Below are 26,084 nucleotides of genomic sequence, written 5' to 3'. Positions count from 1 at the left end.
ACTATTATCCATATTGGATAACCAGGACCACCCTCTCCACCACCTACTGCAGGAACAGTGGAGCACTTTCTCCAACAGACTGATCCAGCTCCGCTGTCATAAGGACAAGTACAGGAGAACATTCCTGCCCTCTGCCATAACACTCTACAATAAATCACCTCTGGCCAATCATCCTTCAAATGACTGCTACACGGTTGTTGCTTGTTGTTGGTGATCCTTGTACTACTGTTTGGTTTGTTTAGTTTACCTAGTTGTTAAATTAATACCATTGTAATTCATTGTATATACTGTGCATTTTTTGTATTTTTATTCTATTTTCTTATTTTTTCTTCTTCTATTTCTTCAAATTCAATATCTGCTCTGTTATTTTATTGTACTGTATATATTGTGCATTTCCACACGTAATATTTTATATTTTATCTTACTCTGTAAATTGCTGCTACTACAAACTAATTTCCCCCTGGGGATGAATAAAGTTTATATCTATCTATCTTATTCTAATAGCTTCACTTTATTTTAAAAGTATCACCAACAGTCGTGTCAGGCTTGTCTGCCTTGATGCTGTTATGAAAGTCTCTAGCAGGTAGACAGGTTTACATATCAAAAACAATATTTATTTTAACAGCTCTTTATTGCATTCTATTAGTTTATTACTGAGCAAGAGTTAGCCTAGAAGGCTCATTTCCATCTGTCATCCCTGATCAGATGTTACCCTCAAACTATAATAAAAGAATGTATTTCATAACATTAATATATACAATATTAAGCACAACATAGTAAAGGGCACAATCAATTTGTTTGTATATTTATTCTTTTTTTTATAGCCAAATTCAATATCCAATGCATCTAATTTATTTTATGCACTTATATATTTTCTGTGCCCACAGTCTCCACCAAAGAGACAATAATGCAAAAAGAAAAGTAGTATTTGGTTCAAATATGTGTTTATTGCGAGACAATATTGAAAAAGATTCCACAAACCATTCCTCAAGTACGACAGACAAAACAACAACAATGCTCTACTCAGTGTATAAAAAGGAAGTTATTTTTTAACATAATGGAAGGCAGTAAATCCAATCCGAATATTACAAAGTATGGCGTTTGAGAATCACAAGCACATACAGTGTACACCACACAAACACAGACGACACCGGCAGGTCACCTGTTCAACACGATGTGCATGACCGTGCACGGCTGAATTGATGGTCCATCAGAGGTTGTTAAACGGTGAGTTCAAGACTTGAATGTTGATGATATTGCTGTAGCCCTGATTGGAGATTACATGATAGCTATTATGGCTGTTTTGCAAGTCATTAATACTGTACTGTTATTGGCTAATTAAAACCATGAATTAACATTAGATAAGAAAATTAGCTCATTTAAGTGAGGAATATCCCCAAACAGTCTGGCAACCAAGATCATGATTAAACGTTGCCCAGCAAAAAAGGAAAAGAAAGACAGTAAATAATCATCTTAGAGTATACAAAGGCCCCTCTAAAAACTCAAAAAAAAGGTGGTTTGGCATCTTAGTTTCATTAACCTTTAACCCCGAGTTATAAGACTATAATAAGACTACCGCATGGCAAAACATTTGATCAATTCTATGAATAACACATTATTGTTAAAATGGCATTTTATTCTATCGTTGGCTAACAAAGAAAAAGTGAACTTAATGTCGTCATAAGAAATCCCAGTTCATGGCCAAACATGAACACTGGAGACCCTGTTGTATCCTCAGTGGGGTTTTTGCTGCTGAAGGCTTGAACATGTTACAGTAATCCTGTGCGTGTGTTTTACCTGATCGAACAGGAAGACGAGAGATTCACTCATGCAACGAGATCGTTAACAACATTACATCCTTCAAAGACACATTGTGAATGAGTGTGCTCAAATGATCGGCCAGTAAAAAAAAAAAAAAAAAAAAAGCAAGCAGTGGTCCACAGCGGAGGTAAATGTGCACTCACGGAAAACAAATTTGTTATGCAACGATACACAACCTGGCATCTTAGCAGAAAATGACGGACTGGGCACAAGAGGAGGCCATTATTATTAATTATATATCAGGACACCTCAGAGTGTATTACCATGCTTAAACCCTGGCTTCATATCACAGAGAAAAAAATTAAAAAATTCAGTTTGGTCTGTTACAACCACTGATCCTGACTTAGAAGGTTGCTTTACCAGTTTTGAGGTGTCCTGATTTATGATTTCAATGGACTATTTTCTCATATTTACTGTTGTATTATCCGGCATGGTGGGATTTCTTTCCAAATATCATGAATAGTGTGACATAATTTTGAACAAAGCAGTTACTATGTCAGATTAATCACAGAATGATTTCTGAAATGATTAAATAATTCAGAAATCATTCCTTAAATCTTAAGGATTACAACCAAAAAAATGATTTTCATATAAAATTTCATGCAGTCGGATATGATGAACACCAAACTAGACAACATGACATTTGATTTTCCGAACCTTTACAGATATAGTGATGGATACTGATACCAGAGGGTGTTAAGATTATTGTGATTTTTTTCCCCATATTTTCACATTGTACAGCATTCTTTGTGCGCGCCGTAGGATGAGATGTTCGCTGATTAAGCTCCGAGGACCGTAGATAAGTTCTCTCTTCTCTGCTGTTGGCACCAGGATTGAATCAAAGGCAAGATGGCGTCCGCTCTAGTCATCCTGGACGACACAACAAGCACAGTTACCAGAGATGGATTAGAGACTTGTAATACATTTGCTTTACTCGAGTACCTTGTCTCAGTATTTGATGTTAAGCTATTGGTGTTCAGTGGAAGACTATTGTGATATGATGATATTGACATGAGAGCTGCTTCCATCACATTCACTCACCCACTCGTCCTCGTCGACCCCCTGGAAGGAATCCTGTGGCAGCGGGTCGTCCATGTTCCCCAACTTAGCCACCATGGCACTGAGCAGCTGGGCCACACAGACACACATTCAGTGTTAAAACACATGAGGAAATAACACCGCTACGTTTATTCAGCGGCCACTACGCGTAGGATTTTGATGTGCATCGTAGATCATCATGACACATGAGATAGATCTCATCCTCACCTCCTCTTTCTTCTGTTCATCAGTCTTCTCCTCCAGGTAAACTGATGAGGGCAGATATTTCCTGACTGGAGCCTCTTTGGGGGCCTCACTCACTGAAAAAACACACAGAGTCAAAACCAGAAACCACAAATCTAATATACGTACATGTAGACTGTAGCATCTCCATCTAGGTAGAGAGATGTGTTGGACAAACTCTCATGGTATGTATGCATATGGTCCATGTCAGCACCTGGCGTCATGTCTTTAGGCTTTAGGCTGATCTTTTTGTGTTGGCCGTTGGAGCCCGACAGCCAGGCAGAGGCCGTCAGTGCTGGTTCCCAACAGACAGCGGTGTCGATGTACACGTCGTCCTGGAAAAACTCTTTCTGGAGACACAGAATCACACACAGAATCACACACACACACACACACACACACACACACACACACACACACACACACACACAGAGAGTTATTTATATTTTATATAGTAAAAGCAATAGGTATTTATTAGAAATAACCATCAGGTAGGAAAGTATGCAGTATTAAGTCAACTAGGTGGTGTAGCAGGCTCACTTTGACCCGTGGCACTCTGAAGGCCACTGGCTCTATAGCTGTCTTGGTGATTATGAGTCCCACAGCTATCTCCACATCACGCACATTGCACTCTGACTTGGGCAGGAAGGCCAAGCCCTGCAAACAGGAAACAATCAGGAAGTGTCAGAGTTTAGCAAACAAAAAAACAAACATACAGCATCAAAAACATGGCCTGATATTAAGAAGGGTACCATTGTACCACTCCGGCTGTCCATGTGCAGTATGCAGATGTATGGTGACAGACAAGTGAAATATGACTAAGGTGAATGAAAGCACGAGGGAGTTCAGGTCAGTACCTTATGTGGCTCAGGAGAGTTATAACTGCTGCACTCGATGAAGTACGGCTCTTCAGTGACAATCTCATAAATGTGCACTCTTGTATCACCCTGGAGAACAAATCAAACACACAGGTTGCATCTAATTCTCATGTTGTTCTCAGTTCTGATATTCAAATGTGCCGTATATGCAGTTATATTTAGTTTGTTTTTATTGTTGCTTACTTTTGCAGAGAGGATGACCACGCCGGTGTCGGGGTCGTAGAAAGGGATGAGTGTGGAGGGAGAGGTGTCTATGTTGGTGCAGGCTATGGCTCCAGAGGACACGGAGTCAGCAGAGTACAGGGAAAGTATTCTCTCACTGCGACTGCAGAAGGACAACAAGGAAGAGTTCATGGTGAGCTTTTCTTTTGACTGACCCACTGAATTATGATGCATTAAATACACAATTTAACACTTAGCTGAACTGTTTTTAGTAAGAATGTGCAGGACGCTCACATAGTTCTGTTTTGTTAGTATTGTCATCTGAACACAGACATCACTCACATATACTGTATATTACATATTTTTGCCAGCTTTATAATGCTTTAACATAGAAAGTATTTTCCATGTTCAGTACCTGTCAAATCCTGACACGAACAGGTACTTGCCCTCACACACCCACACCACACGAGCTCCCCTGTGGCCCTCAGGACCTGGGCCCTCCTGAAGAAGAAATGTAAGAGAATTAATTAAAGATTAGTTAATGAAACAAAAAGACAGGGATTGACACTGTTCCACCAAATAACATGGTCCTGAATAGTAGTTTAAAAGAGTTCAATGTTGTTAAATTAAATTAAAGTATGATATAAGAGCTGTAGTGTTTCACCATTTTCACAATACACACCTAAAAACAAATCTCATCTTTTTTTAAGTGCATGCTCCCATATTCTCTGAAGTGCTGTACATACCTGCACAGGCGCAGTAGACTTGCGGGGGTCGTAGATGCGAACTTTCCCATCTTTGCACACTGTGGCCAGGAGTTTACCATCAGGGCTCCACGCCATGCAAAAGATCTGAACATAATCAACAAGCGGAAACAAGAAGGAAGAAGAATGGAAAGCTCAGAGACTACATATTTACTCCAGTGTGTGTAAGCGAACACATCCAAATGTCCAAACTGTCATATGTGATGTTTTACTCTTGTGTTCAAAGATTTGATAAAGTCGTGGATCTTGGTCACCCACCTGGTCCTGGTGTCCGGTGAGGAGTTTGACCTGTTCTCCGTTCTCCAGGTTCCACAGTCGGACCGTGAGATCGTAGGATGAAGATGCCAGGAGTCCGCTGGCCAGAGGGTGGAACTCGATGGAGTAAATCTTCTCCGTGTGGCCTATGAGGGGGTCACAGCAGCTGTCAATCAACAATCTGTGATAGAGAACACTAAATTGAGGTCATTTCGGTAGGTGGGCCCAGTCCTACCTTGCAAGAGGACCTCAGGCTCAGTCAGGGTCTCTTTCAGCCCTCCCTCTGGTACCTGCCACACCCGGATCTTTGCATCATCACCAGCTAGCATGAATGGAAACACGCAAGTTAAATCACACACACACACACACACACACACACACACACACACACACACACACACACACACACAGACACACTTATCAGGTCAGACAGTTGATACAACATACAGCTGCAAATGCTCACACCTACACAGTCTAACGTATTCACTTACCCACAACAAGCCGCTGTGTGTCAAAGGGGTCCCAAGACAAGTCCACCACATTAACAGAGTTTTGGACGGTGGGCAGGGCTGTGTCAGGTAGCCTGCCAGGCTGAGAGCGCTGAGGAGAGGAGACTCAAATCAGTCACTCAATCAGTCCACATGGAGACTGAACACAGTTTTTAGATGTAATCTCCAGCTGCTGCCGTACCTCACAGACGGCGATCTGGCCCCCGGAGATAGCAAGGGGCACTGCCACGCGTTGGCGGTTGACACAGAAGCCGTCAGACTCGCCCGGTGTCGTCAGGTTGAGGCCTCGCAGGTTGGTGATGTGTGTGTCCCGGTGCATCACTGCGCCCTGGATGTGACGGAACTTGGAGGTCGGCCCTGGATCAGAGAAAATTCTAAGTCAACAGATTTATCACTAAAGAAACATTATTATAAAAAAACTAAAGACACTAAAATGAGGAATGAGAGATTTTAGGTGTGTGTGTTTATACCCAGCAGGCTCTGGATGGCCTTGGTGCTCTGGCTAGGACTGGGGAGGAAGCCTGAGGAGAGACCGGAGGTGGAGGAAGGAGAGCGGGACGGGGCAGCGCTGCTGCTGGGAGTGCTCAGAGGACTACTGGAGGTGGAGCAGCCACGGGCCGGATCCTGTGGAACAGCAGGGTGGCCGTTAACTTAATTTAAAAAAAGATGGCGGTCGATGAAGCCTTAATGGTCAGTCACACTTAAACATTTTCTACCTCCTTGCTCCCCCTGCTGGCCAGCTCCTTCTTTTTTGCTGGTGCAGCCTTTGATTTGGGCTGTTTGTCTGGATGGAGGCTGACTTTCTCCACCTGAGGAGAAACAGAGCTGACAGTTTGAGGCGTCCCTTCAGTGTGACGACTGGATAAACTTGAGAGTGGAGATCCTTTACCTGCTTGTTCCCTCCCTTCCACCACTCCTCAGCAGACATGACTGGAGTCGTGCCCACTGTATCTGGGTAAAGATCTTCATGAAACTCCTGGCTTGACTGCTGCAAGACAATGAAGCGCACACAAACATGCAGACGTGAAAACAAGGATATACATCACTTGCATATGTTATGAATCTGGTGTACGTGTCGGCATGTCAGTCATTTCTGTGCACATACGCACCTTGCGAGGGACTTGATAGCTGATCGGCACAATGCAGCTGTCTGTCAGCTGAAGGACACGCATCACCTCGCAGGACAGGACATCCAACGCATGCTTGGGCACCAAAGCAACTCCGCGTGATGAGGTGTCCGTCAGACAGTGGCTCACTACGGCGACAAAATGTACAGGAAAAAAACAACAAAAAGAGAGGGATCAAATACCAGCAGGGAGAGCTGTAATAATGGGACCAGACAGATGAACGAGGAACAAAAGCTTTACCTTGCGAGAAGAAAGGCTCAGACGCAGACACTTCGACGCAATCGATCACAGCTTCTCCCTGTGTGAGAGGCAACATCACTCAGTCATACACTGTACCGCAAAGCATGACTGTCAAAAAAGCAAACAGTTACAATAATAATAATTAGTATCTCACCATGCCAGCCAGTATGAGCAGACCGGTGTCATCATCAAACAGAGGGATCACCATCCTGAAAGCAAAGAGAGACGAGACTCGTTCAAATGATGCTCACAAACAGCCCACAGGTGTAGTGCACTTACTATTACACCTCAATATGTCACAGGGTCGGAGGTTCTACAAAGGCGCCACTAGATGGAGCAGCGTGCTCAAGTTTAGGGTAACAGTGTAATACATTGTCAAGTCACATCACACAGGTTGTGCTGCGATTTAGGAAAACAGTCGGGAAAAAAAGTACAACTCTGTTGAAAACTTACAGCTAAACAAATGCATTTTCAGACTCACTGATGTTCAAACTCATTGATTTAAAATCCTTAGTGCTTATAACCTGTGCTAAAAAGGTTATTATCAAAGACCAATAAAGCATAAAACCCACGAGGAACATGTTTCAAGATGAAAACATTCAAGGCAATTTGGACAAAAGCTGCAACTATTGACTATTTACGCTATTGCTTAATTTTTTCAGAATGCTCTCAATTAATTGATGCAGTTAAGGCAACAAAATTAAATTGTGAAAAAAAAAACATTGATTAATCAAACTTTCTTTAAATAGCACCTTTCAAACAAATGAAATGCACTTCAAAGTCCTTAACTAAACTTCAGAGGTTAAAAGTAGTAAAACATACGATCAAATTAAATAATTCATGATGATCACACAAAATAGATTAAATAGATAAACCAATTATAATAGAAGAGGTACAAATAATAAAACACCGCATAAAAACCAGACTAAAAATATGGGTCTTTAGTTTACATTTGAAAATATCAATATTTTCAGCTCCTCTCAGATCCTCTGGAAGGCTAAACGCTGCATCGCCAAAGGTTTTGTCTGACAAAATGTCCAAAACCCAAAGATATTTAGTTCACTATTGCACCGACTATGAAAAATGACAAACCCTCACATTTGGAAAGCTGCACCAAAAAGCACAAGAAATAACTTTAATTACAAATCAATTAGCAAAACCATTTAAGCTCTGCCTCAAACCTTCACCCACGCTAAACAAAGCCACAGTCACCTGCTTCCTCTCGTGATCGGAGGTAAGAAGATTGAGGGATGAGGAAACTCAATGAGCTTTAGACTCAATGGGGAAAACAACTGGGCTTTAGTAAATAAACTAAACAGGAAGTAATGGCTTAGACTGAAACATACTTGCACAAACACACTCTCTCCTTCTTACTGTAAGTCTTTCAGTCTCTCACTTCCTCAATGAGAGCAACAGTCAGCATCCAAAGAGGACAGAGAGTGGCGGCTGATCTGACCACTTCACATCACAGAGTGGAGAGAGTTCAGTTCCGGTGATTGGTTTATGATGACGACCTCGAGTATAAAGTGCTCCTCGTGAGGAATATGCCTCCACGCAAACCGAGAGCGACAGACTGGTGATGTAATGCTCCAAGTATGACAATATAATGACAGACTTGGTTTGGGTATCTTAAGCAACTGCGCATGGTGACACGCAACGGTTTGTACTGCGTACAAGAGTGACACACAGAGAGAGAGTGTCTGAATGTCAGCAGTGTCGTTATACGAAAACAGATTTTCAACAAATCTACTCGAGTCCAGGATTCACTCAGTCACTAAAAACCTGCTGCCACGAGGCTGCGGTTGTAATAGCTCACATCCTTTTGTTGGGCTCACAAATGTTTTACAAAACTATGACAACAAGAATGCCGGTATCGTTTTCATTTAGGTCTAATGTTACATTTTGGGAAGTAATTTTGCTCTTGGCAGTTGACTGGGAAGGCGTTAACGTTTTTGGTAAACTAACCTGCCAAGTGGAAATGGTCTGAAAAAATGAGACATTATTTGTATACTGTATTTGGGTGAAAGGCCCCCTTATTTGGCAAGGATCAAAAGAGAAGGTATGACCGAGGTATTTACACAGCCCCTGTTTCCTTGTTTACCCTACTCCACCTCTCTAGTGGTCATCTTTATTCATCCCAAGCATCTGTCTTTCAAAAACATCCCAGACCTGTATCCCCTCCTCTCTAATATCTCTCTCTCTCTCTCTCTCTCTCTCTCTCTCTCTCTCTCTCTCTCCCCCTCTGTCCCGGGCCTATGAAGTCAGCGAGGGGCGGCCATGCTTCGTTAGGGCGACTGTGTGTTCCCATGTCGGGGTCAGTCCACAGGGAGTCCCTAAACACCTCCATTCCCACACCCCTCTCCGCTGCCCGTCCTCCACTTCCTCCCTAACTCCTTCCTTTCCTATTCAACGACACCACCACCTTGCTCCCCCGCGGTCTCTTTCTGCCTCCAATCCCAAATTGGTGCCTCCAAAATTCCCTGACTTTCTCTGCAGAGCCTTATCTCTGGTTTTCTCACAGTAAACGTACAACAAGTCAAACAGCCACATAATAGGAGCGGAGCTTTATCACTGATAATGGCCTCTGTTTACTATCGCTTTCATGCTCCACCTCACCAACAGCACATTTTCCCACACAGGAAAACACATACGCGCATGCATGTGCATATTTACACCCACAGATGCACAAGCACGCGAACATACATGTGCTTCATGATGTATGTGCGCATGCATTAATGAGAGCAGTGCAGTAACAGTGGGTTAAGTGTGGGAGCGAGCAGGCTTATTGTGAAGATCTCAATCACACGGGCTGATTATGAATGAAAAGAAATTGTATTACAGGCCTTATTCATGCTCTTAGGGGAGCGGCTGTAAACAGGAGTGTGTGCGTGTGTAGTACTGAATCCAGCCTGACACACTTAATCCAGACATAAGCCCTTTTCCGTGTTGGTGTGTGACTAGGACAGGTTTAACCACACACACACACGTGCTCTTAAATAATATGGTATTTATACAATGCTGAGGGAAAGACATCCACAATATCAGCTGTGTGGCATTAACAGCTAAAAAAAAAAGGACTCCTCCTTGAAAGATTTCCCAAAAAACGACAGACTATGGCGGCCAAGTCTCACACTCTCAGGGCAATCTGCACCCACTAACTTCTCAACACCTCTCCAAGCTCTTGCAGCACGCCGCGATGAGCCGCCTAGATGCTTCAGAAATCCCCCCCTGGCTTCAGTCTGTCACTGGCACTCTGCTCCTATCGGAGTTTACACTAAACAGAGAGCGGAGAGAGAACACGCCTCCCGCCTCGTCTGCCATCGCCTCGCACCGCCTCTCTGACACAGACCCAACAGCACATCATAAAATGACCTTCTGCCCATGACAGCAGCCTTCAGCACCAGCAGATATGACGGGCATATTACGCCACTCTAATGTGCATCTGTGTGCGCGTGTGTATGAAAGGGTCAGAGTCAGCCCAGGGTATATTATGATTATGAGAACTTGCTGTCGTTTGATAATGTAAGCGATAGGGTGAATCGGTGGAATAACTGACTAATGGAGGGCCAGACGAATGGATGTGCGGATGACAGACAAACGCAGAACTGGTACCGTGTCTATACGTGTGTGTTTGAAGTGCGGAGTGCACGCGATGGGGCATCTGCAGCTGTGGTTGTGGTGGAGGGAAACCTTAGAGTTGATAGAGTTCAACTGAGCAACTAATGTCATTGGACAATAGGAGCAGGCACTGCATCAAATTATAAATATACACGCAAAATCATTCCAGAAACAGTTAAGTGCAGAGGTAGAATACTGCATTGTGAAAAAAATGCTGTGTATGTGCTTACAAGCATGACAAAATAGGAAAAAGTAAGAAAAATGCACACACGTCAACACGCTCTGTACGCTTGTGTGAGCACATATAGATCCAGATAGCATCAGACACACAGAGAAGTGTATTATATGCAGTATATAAGTGGAGCTAATGAAAGCAGCCTGCAGAGGTATAAGGTTATGGGTTGAGCAGCAATGACCAGATCAGTATCAGTCAAAGGGACCTTTCTCCGTTGCATGAGATCATGGCCTTCAGCCTGCTGCTAAAAACACACATTAGAGAGCACAATAAGCTCCAGTCGACAGGTAGGAGCTGGACAGAAAGAGGGAGGAAGTCTTTAGGGAATATGAAGCTAAAACAAAGCAGCTGCTTGTCTACGTCCTTTTGTTTTTTCTTTAAGTATTCAGAGGGTCACTCTATTGCTCTTAGACACATACGAGACGAAATTCAAGCATCCTAACAAGAAAAGTTTGCAATATGTTGTCTGTAATGAACTGCTTCATCCTCATTCTTTTTGATACCAATATTTATTTCTATTTTTGTATGTATGACAGTGATTGCATGTTAGTCCGACGACAGATCCCTCTGTTGTCGCCGTTTTTGTTTCCCATTTAAGTATTTTTTTGGCTGCGTATGTTGTACGGATTGTAAAGCCGACTCATCACGTTCACACTTGAGTAGATTCCAGTCGAATGGTTGCAATTTGAACTCTTACTATTTGTTGAAATCATAACCATTCGGACTCCTTCTAATCTCAGTCTGAAGGTGACAGATTTGATTAATAAATCTCAGCGGCGGAAACCAGTCTACACGGCCAAATCATGGTCATAATTAGGCTTGAAATTAAGTGGTGTGACCTCTGCTTTATTTACTGTTCATATCATTTGCATTTCCTCCTTTTCCTCTACGTCATCCACTCCCTCCTTATCGGTCCCCTGGTTATGTCATCCCAGTCAGTGGGAGTGAGCGAGTGGTGAAGCAGTATCTGGAGGTGAAGGGTCTGCTGATCTGTGAACTCAAGCAGTCCACTCTATCAGCCCTCCGGCCTCAAAAGACTGCGAGCCTGCAACTTGTCCAGCTGTCCCAGCAGGCCTCTGCTGTCCCACTGGCCAGTAGTGACACAGTGTTTTAGACTGAAACTAGAGCCGCCATAAAATAATGTTTGCTTTATCACACAGGGTTACGAGGACATTTAGGGTCAGTCACAGCCAGTAACAGAGGACGTGTTGTTGGGAGCCTTTAATCGCTGATTCTAAAATGTGAGAGCGCACATTTGTTACGATGGTCATAAACATAAACATTGGGTCAATACACTTTTCCCACACTCACTTGGACATCAAATTCAATGAAAGCTCAGGTAAAAGGTTTTAATACAATAAAATGTCTTTAAGGAAGAATATTTTGGTCTAAGATATTCTGCTCAAAGTTAGACATCAGAGGTGACCGTCGAGAATCATGCTGAAATCATCTATTACCTGCCGCAACAGCAACGCTGGTATTGTCCTCACCTTGTGAGTCTGTGTGTGAGTCATCATGGCCAAATGTAGTCCTGGAAATGCTTACTGTAGCGGGAACTACCACGGAAGCAGGTTTGAGTACTTTGCCAGGTGCTTTTATTTCTGTCTGTGGATAGATTTTTTCACTATGATAGCGTTGCAACCTTGCAACATGCCGTCACGAAACTTTACAGGTGTGTGGTCAAGATCAAAATGAAGGCCGAGTTAGAAGATGGGTGTGGTCCGAGAAAGGGTGCCAGAGGTAGGACAGTAGGAATTGGGGAGAGAGGGCCATTGCCCTCTGGGAACCTTGAATGTCTGTACAAAATTGAAGGACAATCCATCCAATAGTTGTTGAGATAATTCAGTCTGGACCAAAGGACTGACAGAATGACATTGCTCTAGAGCCACACTGCTGCCGTGCCTTGAAAAAAAGGAATGACCATTATAAGAGCATGAGGCGGACCATTTTCTGACTTACTGTACAGAACTTTATCTCCCCCACACATACACACAATCAGCAGCAGATTAATAATGTGGCGGATCTGTTGTAGTATGAAATGAATCAGTCAAAATATGCGGTATGATGAACAGTTGGCTGGAACTTAACGGCTGCGTCTCCCATTTAAAAAGTATGACCATAAACACATGCCTTTTCATTATTTTCATGATCACTATCTGATGATGGCGGTTCATATGACCAGCAGATTATCTATTTCTTCTTATGATAACCCTACCGTCTTCCTGTCTTTATCGTTTGTTGTGACAGAACACACTTGTTCTGTTGAAATGTTATTGCTCTTGTTTAAGGAAGTTGGACACAGCTAATGGTTTTATGCACACTTACGCTGCAGGCCCATGGATGCTCACATTACCCCGACAAAGGAGGGATTGGTGCGGAATAATCCACTGCTGATGAAATGGGATTCATAACGGAACAACACTAGACCTGTAACGTCGTCTCCAGGAAGGTATATCCTGGGTTGGTTTCTAGTGTTCTGCAAATATGTGAAATAAAGAAGAGAAGAAGAGTTTCCATATGAGAGAGAATGTTTCAGAGGAATTTGTAAAAGGTCATCTAAACAGCAAACAAATGGTTTGGCAATGATTGGTCCTTTCAAACTATGAAGCATAACAATCCCTTAAAAAAGGACCAAAGTGTGCCAAAAGCAAATAAACAATCCATCACAGCAGATGAACTTTGCCACCTTTGTAAACTCAAGAGAATTACGGATCAATCAAACCTCTGCACTTGTTCTGCCTCGATGTGTACAAATGTTTCCATTAGCAGCATCCGCGCTCCAAAGCCCGCACCACGAAAGCTGAACCACAGGGTCACAGTGAGGGCAACGTCAATAAGGCTTCAACTCACAAAGATTGAATGCTACAGCGTCATCAACTCACACTCCTCACTTAACACCAGTTGTACCAGTTGTGTTGTTTATTTCTGGACATGAGGAAGCAAAAAGAATGACTTGGTTCTTATTAGCTCCAGTTCGTACCTCTCCAGTAACAGAGCTGAGAATCAGTTTACCTCAAGGAGGATCTTTAAGAAGTCCTACCACTGTTTTTAAAGGGATTTCCAGAATCTTCTGCTCATTTAAGTAAATAAATGTTCCGTCCACTGCATGATAACAAAGAAGTCGACTGTGACTGTATTTCCAGATAAAGAGATATATGTCCGTATTTGTTTTGAACGATACAAGAAAAGAATCACTTTATTTTGTCTTCTTTAGCGTAATTACATACTTAAATTGAATATTTTCCTATCCAGATGGTCTTTGAGTATTACCTTCGAGACAGGTGTTAATTAATCATCTTTCAGAATGACTGATCCTTCGCTCTGGGGCTCTATTCATAACGATAACAGATAAGAGGCCCACACTGGGCTCACTGTGGCTTCTCATATGGTCTTAAAGGCTAAAACACAGCTCTGGTTGTTGTGGCACTGAATGCAGCTTCTAAGTCACGATGACTTTGAGGATCCTCAGCAGGAATTTAAGTCCAGCTGCACAGTCACAATGCAGAGATGTAAAATGTACTTAAGTGCAACATTCTTTCTCCGCTGTGTTTGAGCCTGTGTGTTTTGCTGCCAGTGTGTGTGTGTATTTAATAAATAAGCTGGGTCTGCCTGCCTAGCTACCTTCAGTAGCCAGTTCATTAGAAGGGAATTAGAGTTGACGCGCTGCGTTCCTGAGAAGGAAAGAAAAGCTAGGATTGTTGGTGGAGGGGCCAGCTGTGGCCCCTCTGAGCACCAGTGACGAGGCTCTCAGATAGGCTGCCAAGCGGCTGCTCTCCCCTCTCTCCTCGCTTCACCGGGCCCCGTCTTCTGGCCCTTGACAACCAGCGCACACACACACACACACACACACACACACACACACACACACACACACACACACACACACACACACACACACACACACACACACACACACACACACACACACACACACACACACACACACACAAGTACATGTAGTGGCACACATGCATGCATGCTCAGGATTTAATTAAACTCACTGAGTCCCGTGTCAACAGGTCTGCAGTGACCCCTTTGACACCCCACACACACTCCCAATTCCACATACGACCACATGCAAAGTTGCCAAATGGAAAGAAATGCAACAGCTTCAGCACTTATTTCCCTCCTGTCCACAAGAAACAGAATAACACTTCATTACCGTGCCAGCTTGTCAGTACAGCTTCATCTTCACACTGACACAAGCAGCCCCAATCGACGCTGTACATCTCTCGGTTAATCCCTCTTTGCAGGTGGAAACAACGAGCCCACACCATGACAGTCCTACCGCCTCAGCCACACATCAGATCTTTGCAAAAATCTCAAGCATGTGTAGAAAAACAACCCCATACGATATAATAGACACTTAGAGACATCTCAAGACACCGGAACGCACAGTGCCGTCTGACCGCAGTATGTTTTGGATCATGTTGACGGGATGAATTGATAACCTAATTGTTTTTATTACAAAAGGAGATCCAGAGGGAGAAAAAACAGGGCTCTAACTGGTGAAACTGATGATTACACAGACCTATTTAACACACAGAGTTTTACTTATCCCAGGTAATTAAGAGGGACATTAGAAGCTAATCTTTAAAATGTCTACGCTCACACTCACAAACACTCGGCATGGTAAACTGGTCCAGACTGGCTGAGCTATAAAGCCGCCAGGTCGCTGGTCATAAAGTGGCAAGAGACCTCGGCGCTGCTCTGTGGACTGGGAGGGCCAAAGGGCCGACATGGGTGGGGGTGTTGTAGGATGTGGGTGGGCATAAGGCCGTCACGGTATACAAACTGAATGGGAGGAAAGGTGTGAGAATACTTGTGGGAAACCTTTAAAATGCACACGATAAAAGAGAGCTTTAAGGTGGCTGACAATAAACAGCATGTGTTCTGTATATTAGAAAGGGTTTAAGTTGTTGTTTACATCTGTAATGTACGAGGTGCGTCTCTGAAAAGCTGGTGGCTGCTTGCTGAAGGAGCCCCGGAAGAGCTGCGTTCCGCGTTAACCCCGGGGTCCAGCATCAAGGGCCCTGACTAGATGACCATTAAATGACCTGTCGGCGTGGGCCTGGGAACCGATCAGCAGCCGCGACGGCCTCAGAGGAGAGAAGAGAGAGGAAGGAAGAGGAAGCATTGGCACAGACGACAGAAAGAGGAGAGGTGAGGCCCTCTCCGCTGTAAGGTCAGCGGAGGAAAGTCCGGTTCCCGTCACAGTTGCATTTGAAATGCCGAACACACACAGAGGTACACATGTTTCAGAGGAAGTGAGGAGAGAGCAACCTGTTATGCACTCTCAACTAGCAGTTGATGGATTATCCACCATTATTTGTACTTCACAGATGTTCTTTGATCGGCCAATTCTTTATCAGTGACGCACAAATAAATAATGAAAAAATGACAATGAAACAATCCCTGAAGTCTTCTGTAGTTTGACAGCTCACAAATTGTCTGAAAAAATATGCTTTTGGCAATGTAGAGTTGCCCAAAACACCCTTCTCTTTGCGTGACTTTTGCCTCGAGTACAAACCTGCTTAGTTTGCAAGTTAAAATAGAGAATATCATGTTTTCCGTTCAGTTATCCCCTTTCATTAACATATAGCATCTGTCTCTTCAGGTTAAGCGTTTCATTAGCAGTCTCATTACCTTTTCTCTTTAAAATACAAGCCAATGCTAATGACAAAAACAGGAATACAGTTTGTTTTTTCAACAAAATAAGATGGTGGTGGGAAATCCCGATAATAAATCTGAACATAAGATCAAACCAATGATGAATAAATAAAACTTTTTTTGATATGATATAGTGGTTATTGGACATTTAGACCTAAAAATACCTCAGCACAAATCCATTTACATTCAGTGAATAAACCACAAAATAGAAATTTCAGGCTCTGAATCAGTCGTAGACATAATGCATTGCACAGTAATCATTCTGCATGCCAGAGGTTTAACTCAGAAGTAATGATCATAAGTTCAGCTTTGACTTGGCTCCACTGGGTCAGTCACTCCACACTGCTTTGATTTGTTTTAGATGAACAATTTGGAGACCATGTCAGTCTTAGGTGCACTCCCGTCTATTTTTCCTACTGTGGAAAAGCCGCAAGTGCAAACTGTTGCCGATCTGCCACGCACACACTCAATAAAGTCTGCTTTTTAAAGCCAGCGGTAACAGGCTCGATGAATGACTTACTGCCCCGTACAAATCCTCACCAACAGGCCGCGGTCGCTCTCGAATTGAAACTCGGCTGCAACAGCAGCATCAACAACAGGCCGGCGGTTTGGAGTACGCCACAGCACGGTGATATCACATGATCTCTTCGTTTATTGATGAATATTTTGGGCAAATGTTGCTCAAATCTTCAGCCAAAGTTCCGTCAAACGATGGTAGAGCTTGACTTGGTACCAAAGCTCACATTGGACGATCCAAACCAGTTTCAGACCATACTTGCCCTATTGTGTGTATGACTGTGCGAGTCCTTCACGGACAGCCAAGGCAGAGTTATTGCAAATGCTAGAACCATAAAACCCAGTGATTTACGGACACAAAACATTACTGTTTAATATTTGTTTTTCCTTAAAAAGCCAGAGTACGTGTGTGCAAATGAGTGAGAGTAGGCGACTCGAGAGAGGGGATGAGAAAAATAAAGAGAGAAATATAAACCCTAAAACAACTTCTTCAGACCTTTTTTTCCCCCCATCTCTGCTCGACTAGAGCTACAAAAACATTCTTGAGGCGTTCAACAGAGCGCCTTTCATCGATCGTCATTCGCGCATGTTTTGGCTCCGTGGTGTCTTGCAGTTCTGCTTTATCAGAGTCAGTTAACAGAGTTTATCAGTCCCGCTGTCTCCCAGCCGGTGGGTCTCTGGAGCCACGTGATCTGACTCATCTCTCTGTGACACACACACACACACACACACACACACACACACACACACACACACACACACACACACACACACACACACACACACACACACACACACACACACACACACACACACACACACACACATTTGGAAAAAGGATTGTGATCCCTTGAAAAATCACACGGATAAAGTAGTTTAAGTAAAAGACACAAAAATCAAGTTTGGCACGATATCAATTGTACAGCATTCCAAAAATAAAAAATCACATTTTTTTCTGCAGGTTCAACAGCCTTAAAAATGATTTCAGCATCGTCCCCTCAGCCCGCCTGAGGCCCCAGACCTCAACCTCACCTTTCCACTCTGTCCCGGGTGGACCGCCTGAGCACGAAAGCCTGTGTTTTACTGTCAGAGGGTCCAACACACCCACACTAAATCATCTGCTTTAATGACCGAAGAAGGGATTTGTCCAGTGAAAACCAATAAAAAGCTCACGGAACAGAGCAGATTTACTGTAACGGAGACGGCGAAAGGCTTAGGGAGGGAGCAAAGAAAGAGATAAACTGAGGGAGACAGAGAGTAGTGAGAGATAAGATCACTATCACGTTTGTGTAGTAAATCATAACAGTTATGTGTTTCCTCATACGTGTGTGAGTGTGCAAGTGTCCTTATGAGAATGCTTTGAGCTTTATCAAGGTACATCTAGGCAGAAAAGAGAAAGTTAGAGATTTTGTGACCACCCATACGGAGTAACCATAGCTGATCCACAGTGTAGTGTTGCAGTCATACCATGCAAACAAACCTCAAACACTTCAAGTGTATAAACTTCTCATTGTGAATAGAAGAGGTTGTGGTCAGAACACAAAACTATGCGTTTGACAAAAGGGAGATGCAGTGATGATGGTATCCACCATCTCTGACTAAATGTTTGCAAGCCCACATCCAGCCTCGGCCCGAGCCCTTCCACCGCTGCATGACGGGGCCGCTTTCACCAATTTGTTAACACAGCAGATGTGTATTCCTCTGGAGGATAAAGCTAAGTGGCGCTCATGTTGCAGTGAATTACGCTCAGATGGGCTTTAGCCTCGCAAAGACAAAAGGAGGCTGGACGGTCATGAGACGGAAGAAGAAGAAAAAATATGGAAAAATCAAAAATAACACTTCTAAAACAGCTGACAACAGAAACAAGACGCTCTTTCTTTTCATTGAATCAACTTCTATTTGACCCCTCCTCCACGTCACGGCCTCCACATCCATCTTTTCCATCCATCAGCGCCGTGTGTCACAGCTCTGAGGAAGGCTTGTTATCTGTGTTTGTTTTTATTTAACCTCCTATATTTAACCAGGCAGGTCAGCGCCAAACTACTCAATGATCGTCCAGCAAAACCCAACAGCGCTTTTAAAAAGGAGGCACGGTATCGTCATCAAAGAGAGGCAGAATGAGAAGGAATAAAAAGCTAAATACATAAGTGCAATAGGAATGGCGCCACAACAGTTTGGAAACAAAGCATCGAGACCACACAGTTTGCATGATGGGTGGTGGGATAAAAAAAAATGAAATAAATAAATAATGTTAAAGAGAATACCTGTAATACTGTGCGTGCATGTGACTGGAGGGGGCTACACGAGTGGTGGGACTGTGTGTTTATAAGAAATAAGGACTTGCACGCAGTATGACTGAGTTTTACACATTTCCAAGTGATTTTTTAGAACTTTACTTCGTGCACGATCTTCCTCTACACAGGACGGTGCGCTCATACCACATCATATGACTAACCAACCTTTCTGTCTGCCAGAGGGCTGAATAGGATCTGACTGACTGTGAGTCAGAGCGGTTGAACTCTTTGTTTTACTTCAGAGATATGGATTTACATTTTAGAGAAAAGGCGGCATCTGCTCTCCGAAACAAAGTGCAACTGCATGACCTCTATAATAATTACAAATATATGCGAAGAATATACATATGAGTAAAGTAAAGATCACTAAAATGTGCCAAAGATTTTACACCTTTGTGTAGGCAGATATTACACACAGATGCATGTAAATTCATTCACAACATGTAAATGACCCGTCTGAACCGACGTGACCCGTGACACATAGTTGCTCTCATCCCTCTGATAGAGTTTCTGTCACAGCGCTATTACAGCAGTGCAGTCATAGTGAACATACTGTAGCTAAGCTGCAGTTACTTCCCGCATTAAACCACAGACATGCTGCTGTTACTCAATACCTGACATACCGGAGTGCAGGGTGAGAAGAAGAGTAAAAGGTAGGAGGGAGGAGGCACAGCAGGGAAGCTAGGGAAGGAGGAAATGAAAAGGGGAATGGGAGGAGGGATGAAGAAAAGTGGGTGGGTCTGAATAGAGAGTACAGGCAAAACGTTTTTATATTTTGTTATGTTGCTTTTTCATGTCAGTTTAAAGTTGAGCACAGAGAAACGTGTGGAAACAACCTCCTAGTGCCAAACGCACATGGATCATTCTGTACAGTGAAGCCCAAACTTACATGTGAAGGAACAATACACACACATTGTTAGTGTGGAGAGGGATTTTAACATTAATGTTTGATAAGAGGCAGAGAGAAAAACAACTGAAAAAAAATGGGAAAAATTAAGGAAAAAATAAGAAAGACAGAACAAATACGACAAAAAAGACGGTCATGGGAAAATGCCACTTCTGCATGACCCCCCTCAGTAACCGGGGGATGGGAGGTCACCCACGCGCTCCCTCAAGCCGACCTCTTCACTCTGGATCTCACCCCTTCTCCTTTAGGCATCGCTGCACTCTCTCCTCTTCCATCGTCACTCTTATCAGAGCCCCGGCGACAAGCAGAAATCCCTCTCATTCACCTCAAGAGAGAACCGACAACCAGCCGTAAAAACTGCCTACAGCTGACACAGCAGCCACATGTGTCTAGTTTAGAAGACTTTTGACGGCTAAATTGCAAATCGCACAGTCGCTGAGGGAAACGCGTTCTCAATAAGCTCGGTGATGTAAGTTGGTAAACCCGGGATTGTTTTCATGATGGGTTCTTCATCCTTTCAACAATAAAAAATGTGCACTAATGGCTCGTCCAGCTCTGAGGCGTGCACGGCCCAGCTGTGCGATCTGTGTCTCTCCTTAATGAGAAGTGCCAGCGAGCACAGAGTCAACAGACTAGTAAACCTCAAAGTGAACTGTGGGCCGACCTCTCTGTGTGTGTGTGTGTGTGTGTGTGTGTGTGTGTGTGTGTGCTCGCTGTCTCGCCCTCCTCTGCGTGAAACAAACAAGCTCCTGCAATCATTCAAAGTTTAGGGAACAGATTTTTGTTGAGGTCTTTGTGTTTGAGGGCCTCTTTGTGTTGCTCACGGAGATAAGTGGTTTAAATGAAGCTCTCAGGCCCAAATGCCATGACAGGGCCATGAGGAAATTACAAAAAATAATCATAATTATACTGAAAAGCACAAAAACAAAACTATTAAGAAGCGACAAACAGGAGCCAGACTTTTTCATATTATGATATCCTGTCTGTTTCCCAAAGAACGGTTTGGTAACACAGCCTGTCTAACACTCCCTCCAACTAACAAATGGTGAGAAAGGGCAAAATGATGCTTTGGGGTGAGCACCCCTCTGCCCTCTTCACCTTAAAACTGAACTTCAGTTTGGGACACATATCCCCCCCTCGTGAGCCACTTTGGTTCCAATTAACCAAAGATGATCTACACAGTATGTAGACAGGATAATAAAATGTGCACTTGTTTTTATAGTGTTGTACACAAAAGGTTCCTCCACAGAAGACAGCTTTATGGGGAACAGATTGACTTATGAAGCTCGCAGGAGAGGATAGGTGGGAAGAGTCAACATTTCACTTTTATCTGATTGGGTGCATTTGATTATAGCATTACGTGTTTGTTCTCACACAAACAGTGACAACTTCTGCTTTGAGTACACTCATTATTCCCCTCTCTATTGGCCATGTTCCTGGTTCCCATAGCAGCAGCTAATTAACCATGGATGTTCCTAGCTTCTCCCTCTCCCTTCCCAGGTTTCTCCTCTGCGTAGCACTCCTTCCCACGGATGGGTTTTTCCTACCTACCGGGCGCTGAGGCGCTGTGGGAAGAAAGGCAGCCGGGGACCGGCGGTGTCTCACGGCAGCCCACACATACTGCCGTCAGAGCGCATTTACGTGTGACGGGAAGACGTGTCGTTTTTGAACAGGGGGTGGGGGTGGGGGGGCATACGTCTGCACAAAAACACACATGAGCGCAGATGCCAATACATATGCAGATATACTAAACACTAACAAAGAGCACACTCACACCTCAGCCTCTAAAGAGAGAGAGAGAGAGAGGCTGGGAGAATAATGATCTGGGGCTCCATCAGAAAATAGCCCAGGACGATCATTCCCAGGCTTTCCTAATGGGAACGCAATGCAACATTCCCAAAAACCGTCCCCCTCATCTTTGTGCTCACTAATTGTGCTGAGTATTACAAAACATGACTAACTCTGAACCTTCCTAGAACACGTAAGTAATGTCAAAGGAACAGCCCACCACACAACTACAATGTAATCATTATCTACCCACCAAAACTTTATAGGACCACCAAACATAAAGCTGTTTCGCCCACAAATTTCCACCTCAGCCTTGTTGTTTGTTCATAAAAGCAGTAAAAAAAATCATCTACGTCAGTTGTAGGTAAAATAATTATTTTTGCGTCCCACAACAGCAACTTCTTTGTCTTCCTCGAGGACTAAAGCTTTGTTACTGAGGAAACATTAGGACATTGTGACAAATACTGTATGTTGGATTAAAAAAGATCACCCCGCTATCTTCAATCTCTCAAATTGTTGTTACAACTGACAATTTGGGAAGTGAGTGAATGAGTAATTTTGTGGTGAACTAGTCTCCTAAACTTGCTCTCATTCTCAGTGACTCTCTCCCTATCTTCTCCTGGAGCAACACTTTCCTTGTTTGTTTCCTACTTTTAAAAAAGTAAAAGCCCACAGGCATGATGTGAACAACTAAACACAAACACCTCGAACCAAGACGCGTGCTCATGTTTCTGAATGGATATGCAGACAAGAATATGGAAGGTATGACTGTGGAGTATGAAGTTGTGTAACTTTTCATGCTGGTCTACAATAAAATGAAAACCCTCCGACTCAGATGTGATAGAAAAATATAATTGGTGACATAAGAATATAAAAAGCCACTTTTTTTAGGGTTAGTTCTTTAGAACCGAGTACACTAATAGAAACAAGATTCTACCACGTAAAAATGTTTTAAAAAAAACTAAACTGCAAGGACTCAAGAACAAAGACAGATTAGTCTGTTAGAGTCAGTTAAGCCTTTCTGATAAGCTCTTTGTCCCTGTTAGCACTGAGAGATAAAACTAATCCATCAATCGCAAATACAAGTGTTTCTATCTCTGCGTGGAGTTAAAATATGATCTGATCTTCACAATCATTTTGATTTGGCAGTGGCACTACTTCTGCATCTGCATCTTTGACTTCTCTTTTGAAGCGTACCTGACATTACAAACAATAAATCACATGTCAGATAAGATCCTAAAGCTGAACTTGAAATTAAGTTGAGCAACAGTGTAAAAGTTACAAGAAAATTAAGTCAAGAAGTCAGAAATGATGAAGCAAATATTGAAAAAGTGAGGCAGTCAAAAACAAAAAGGCCAAACTAGGGTGGGGAAAGAGAAAGTGATGAAAGTCTGCTGGTTGACGAAACACTTTAGCGTTGAGTTTGCGCACACACATGACAAATTTGCACATGAGGCAACGCAACAAAATCTGAAGAGCAAGAGAAAATGCGAGTATAAGTTCAGTGGTAGAGCGTGGAAAGGGTATTATTGGTAAAAATTACTAAATCTGACAAGAAGGAGAAATCCCTGTCACCTCCCAAATATAACCAGCGTGATGCTGTGCGGTGCCCCGAGCTTTGAAACTGTTTGCGGGCTGCGGTTGGCTCAGCAGCAGACCAGTGTTTTACTGGTTCCCCTGGGCAGCGTTATGGAGCGGGCTTGTTTGTGAGCCCAGCGTGCTGACGGCACATTCAGTGATGCCGTTACAGCCACCAGACTGTGATTTACACCACTAACCGGGCGCCTGCGACCATCCTGTCATGTACAAATATGTGGAACAGATTACACAGACTTCCTGTTCTGGTCATTTAACTGCAGAATAAAGTGGTGGTCTACAAACATGACGAGATGATTTCTGCTGTTTTCACCACATCTGGTTGTTTTCATATTTCATATACGTGGTCATATAAGTGGGTCAGGAAAAAAATTAATTCTCAAATATTATAAATTGTGAGCTGAAATGTAGAAACATTGTCAGGGGTGAGGGGGAGATTATATTCTATAATTACAGCACACAGAAAGCATTGTGGGTTTTGAGGCCTGATTCTGATAAATATCATTAAACATTAAATTCAATTAACAAATAATCCAAAAATGTAATATCTCCCCACGATGACTATATCCTTGAAGTATGGAGAGGGCTTTGTAATTGCATTCAAACAATTACAGCAGGGGGTAAGAATTACAGAAAATATGACAGAACAGATCAATGGATTCATTTAATGAGTAAAAAGGAAAATAATCAGAGAAGTTCAGGCTTTTGGTGGAGGCTAGTCAACCATGTATTGAATCCATTGATGTCCAGTTTTGTAAAATAAATTATGATGGGATGGAGATCAAAATTAGACAGAATATTTATTTGAATTTATAAAATATTAATCCAATATCAAACCACATATCATTAAGTTAAATTTCAGATTTAACACTGCCATCACTTCAATATGCATGTTGGCATTGCAGCACTGGACTTACTCATCTATTTAGTTATTCTAATGAGAGTTGTGGCAGCATTCAGATCATGCCGACTTTGAGTTTGAGATTCTGCAGAAAATAAAATAACAGCCAGTTGCCTGTTTGAAGGCGAGTCCTTGAGTACCTGAGCTCACCATCCAACACACTGAGATAAATGACTCACCCTCAGTGTTGCCTGGAAGACCTCCGCTCTGGTGTTGTTGTTTGGACACAGAGGTTTATGTTTATGAGGGGGAGAAACAGAGACGGACAGAGAACCAGCCCTGGTTTTGTGAGCCTGTGTGATTAAGTGCAACAGGGTAAGATTTACTCCCTTCTTTATTTCTCCAGAACACGTAAAACTAAGTTGTGGCTACGACTGAGGAGCCACATCTGGACCCTGCGGGACGTGCGTGAAATCATTTCTCTATTCCTGCAATTTACTGTAATGCCTTGCAGATGGCACAGTGCATGTGTGTGGGTGTGTTACATGTAATAACTCCTACAGTAGGAGCAGATGGGGCAGGAGAAAGGCACGAGACTTTGTGGAGACTGCTATCATAAAGTAAACGGCCCAAAATACATAGAAGCACGGCTCAACAAGTGGAAGTCAAAAAGTGTTCCTTATCCAGAGGATACTGAGGGCGGTTTCAGGAGACACGTGCGCCAGTCTGGTGGCCTGTTGAATATTTTTCCAGTAGGAGTCTCTACAGCTTCAGCACAAGGGTGAGTGACATCACCACAAGGAGAATGTTGCCCTGGTTTCAATTATTTTTTAAACAATTTCTTGTCAACGTGTGGAGAAAACAGAAGCTCTGCACAAACGTGTGGGTCAGACTTACATAAAGTGCTGTACACAAGAGGCCTCAGGTTTCCGGTTAATTCTGTGACATGTGGCTAAAAGTACACGTCGGAGGTGACACGTTTCCTGAGAGCTATCACCTTACTGCACCTTGTTGGGACAGGCTGACATTGAAATAGGCTGCCAGCTGCCGACGGGTAGTTTGTCACTGGTGTTAGGAAGTATTCAATAGCTTTCTCTGTGAATGAAGCGACCATATGTGCTAATGTACACTGCGTATACGCTGTGGAGGCAATGGTCAGTATACCTCGTATGTCAATGGACGGATTAGGTGTGTGAACAGATATGATTCATAAATTGATATGTCACTTAACAACTAACATGTATTATGTATTCTAGTTTAAAGGGATGTTGTGCTTGATTTGCCCTTTCAGACTGTCGGTAAACATAATACTGAAGCCTCTCAAATCCCTGAGGCGGTAATTAAAATTCACATTTAAAAAAGCAGAGCAAGGTATTATTAAAGTTAATCGTCATTTAAGTGGATTATAACCAACCTTTATGGACAGTAAATAATAAAATGAGTCACTTGAAACAGGTCGTGCAGGTAGGCATTAAGATATAGCCAACTGAAAGGAGGCTGGAATGTCTGTCCTTAGCACTCAGACGAACTGCAAGGTGAGCTGCTCGCTGCTCTCGGGTCTGTGCAGGAGTGCGCTCTGCTG

At 43.1% G+C, this 26,084-nt stretch overlaps 1 protein-coding gene across 1 annotated transcript in view; it reads right to left on the bottom strand.

Moving 5' to 3' along the window:
- Positions 1-927: 927 nt before the first annotated feature.
- Positions 928-26,084, bottom strand: part of coro7 (coronin 7) — a 97,142-nt gene continuing 71,985 nt past the window's right edge. The window contains exons 10-28 of the mRNA XM_068718487.1: positions 7,192-7,246; positions 7,038-7,095; positions 6,780-6,925; positions 6,560-6,658; positions 6,387-6,479; positions 6,141-6,294; positions 5,852-6,027; positions 5,653-5,761; positions 5,397-5,483; positions 5,165-5,307; positions 4,889-4,993; positions 4,558-4,643; positions 4,164-4,305; positions 3,960-4,049; positions 3,643-3,759; positions 3,317-3,452; positions 3,088-3,179; positions 2,863-2,949; positions 928-2,691 (exon numbers count right to left, since the gene is read on the bottom strand). Of these exons, the coding sequence (XP_068574588.1) occupies positions 2,683-2,691; positions 2,863-2,949; positions 3,088-3,179; positions 3,317-3,452; positions 3,643-3,759; positions 3,960-4,049; positions 4,164-4,305; positions 4,558-4,643; positions 4,889-4,993; positions 5,165-5,307; positions 5,397-5,483; positions 5,653-5,761; positions 5,852-6,027; positions 6,141-6,294; positions 6,387-6,479; positions 6,560-6,658; positions 6,780-6,925; positions 7,038-7,095; positions 7,192-7,246 (1,984 nt within the window). The 3' untranslated portion in view covers positions 928-2,682. The remainder of the gene's footprint in view (positions 2,692-2,862; positions 2,950-3,087; positions 3,180-3,316; positions 3,453-3,642; positions 3,760-3,959; positions 4,050-4,163; positions 4,306-4,557; positions 4,644-4,888; positions 4,994-5,164; positions 5,308-5,396; positions 5,484-5,652; positions 5,762-5,851; positions 6,028-6,140; positions 6,295-6,386; positions 6,480-6,559; positions 6,659-6,779; positions 6,926-7,037; positions 7,096-7,191; positions 7,247-26,084) is intronic.

The sequence above is a fragment of the Cebidichthys violaceus genome, unplaced genomic scaffold (genome assembly GCF_023349555.1).
Source record: "Cebidichthys violaceus isolate CVI_PGR_0920_01 unplaced genomic scaffold, fCebVio1.0.p SCAF_23, whole genome shotgun sequence".
NCBI classification, from domain to species: Eukaryota; Metazoa; Chordata; class Actinopteri; order Perciformes; family Stichaeidae; genus Cebidichthys; species Cebidichthys violaceus.
Note: the sequence above shows the minus strand (reverse complement) of the source record. Positions and strands in the feature narration are given on the sequence as shown.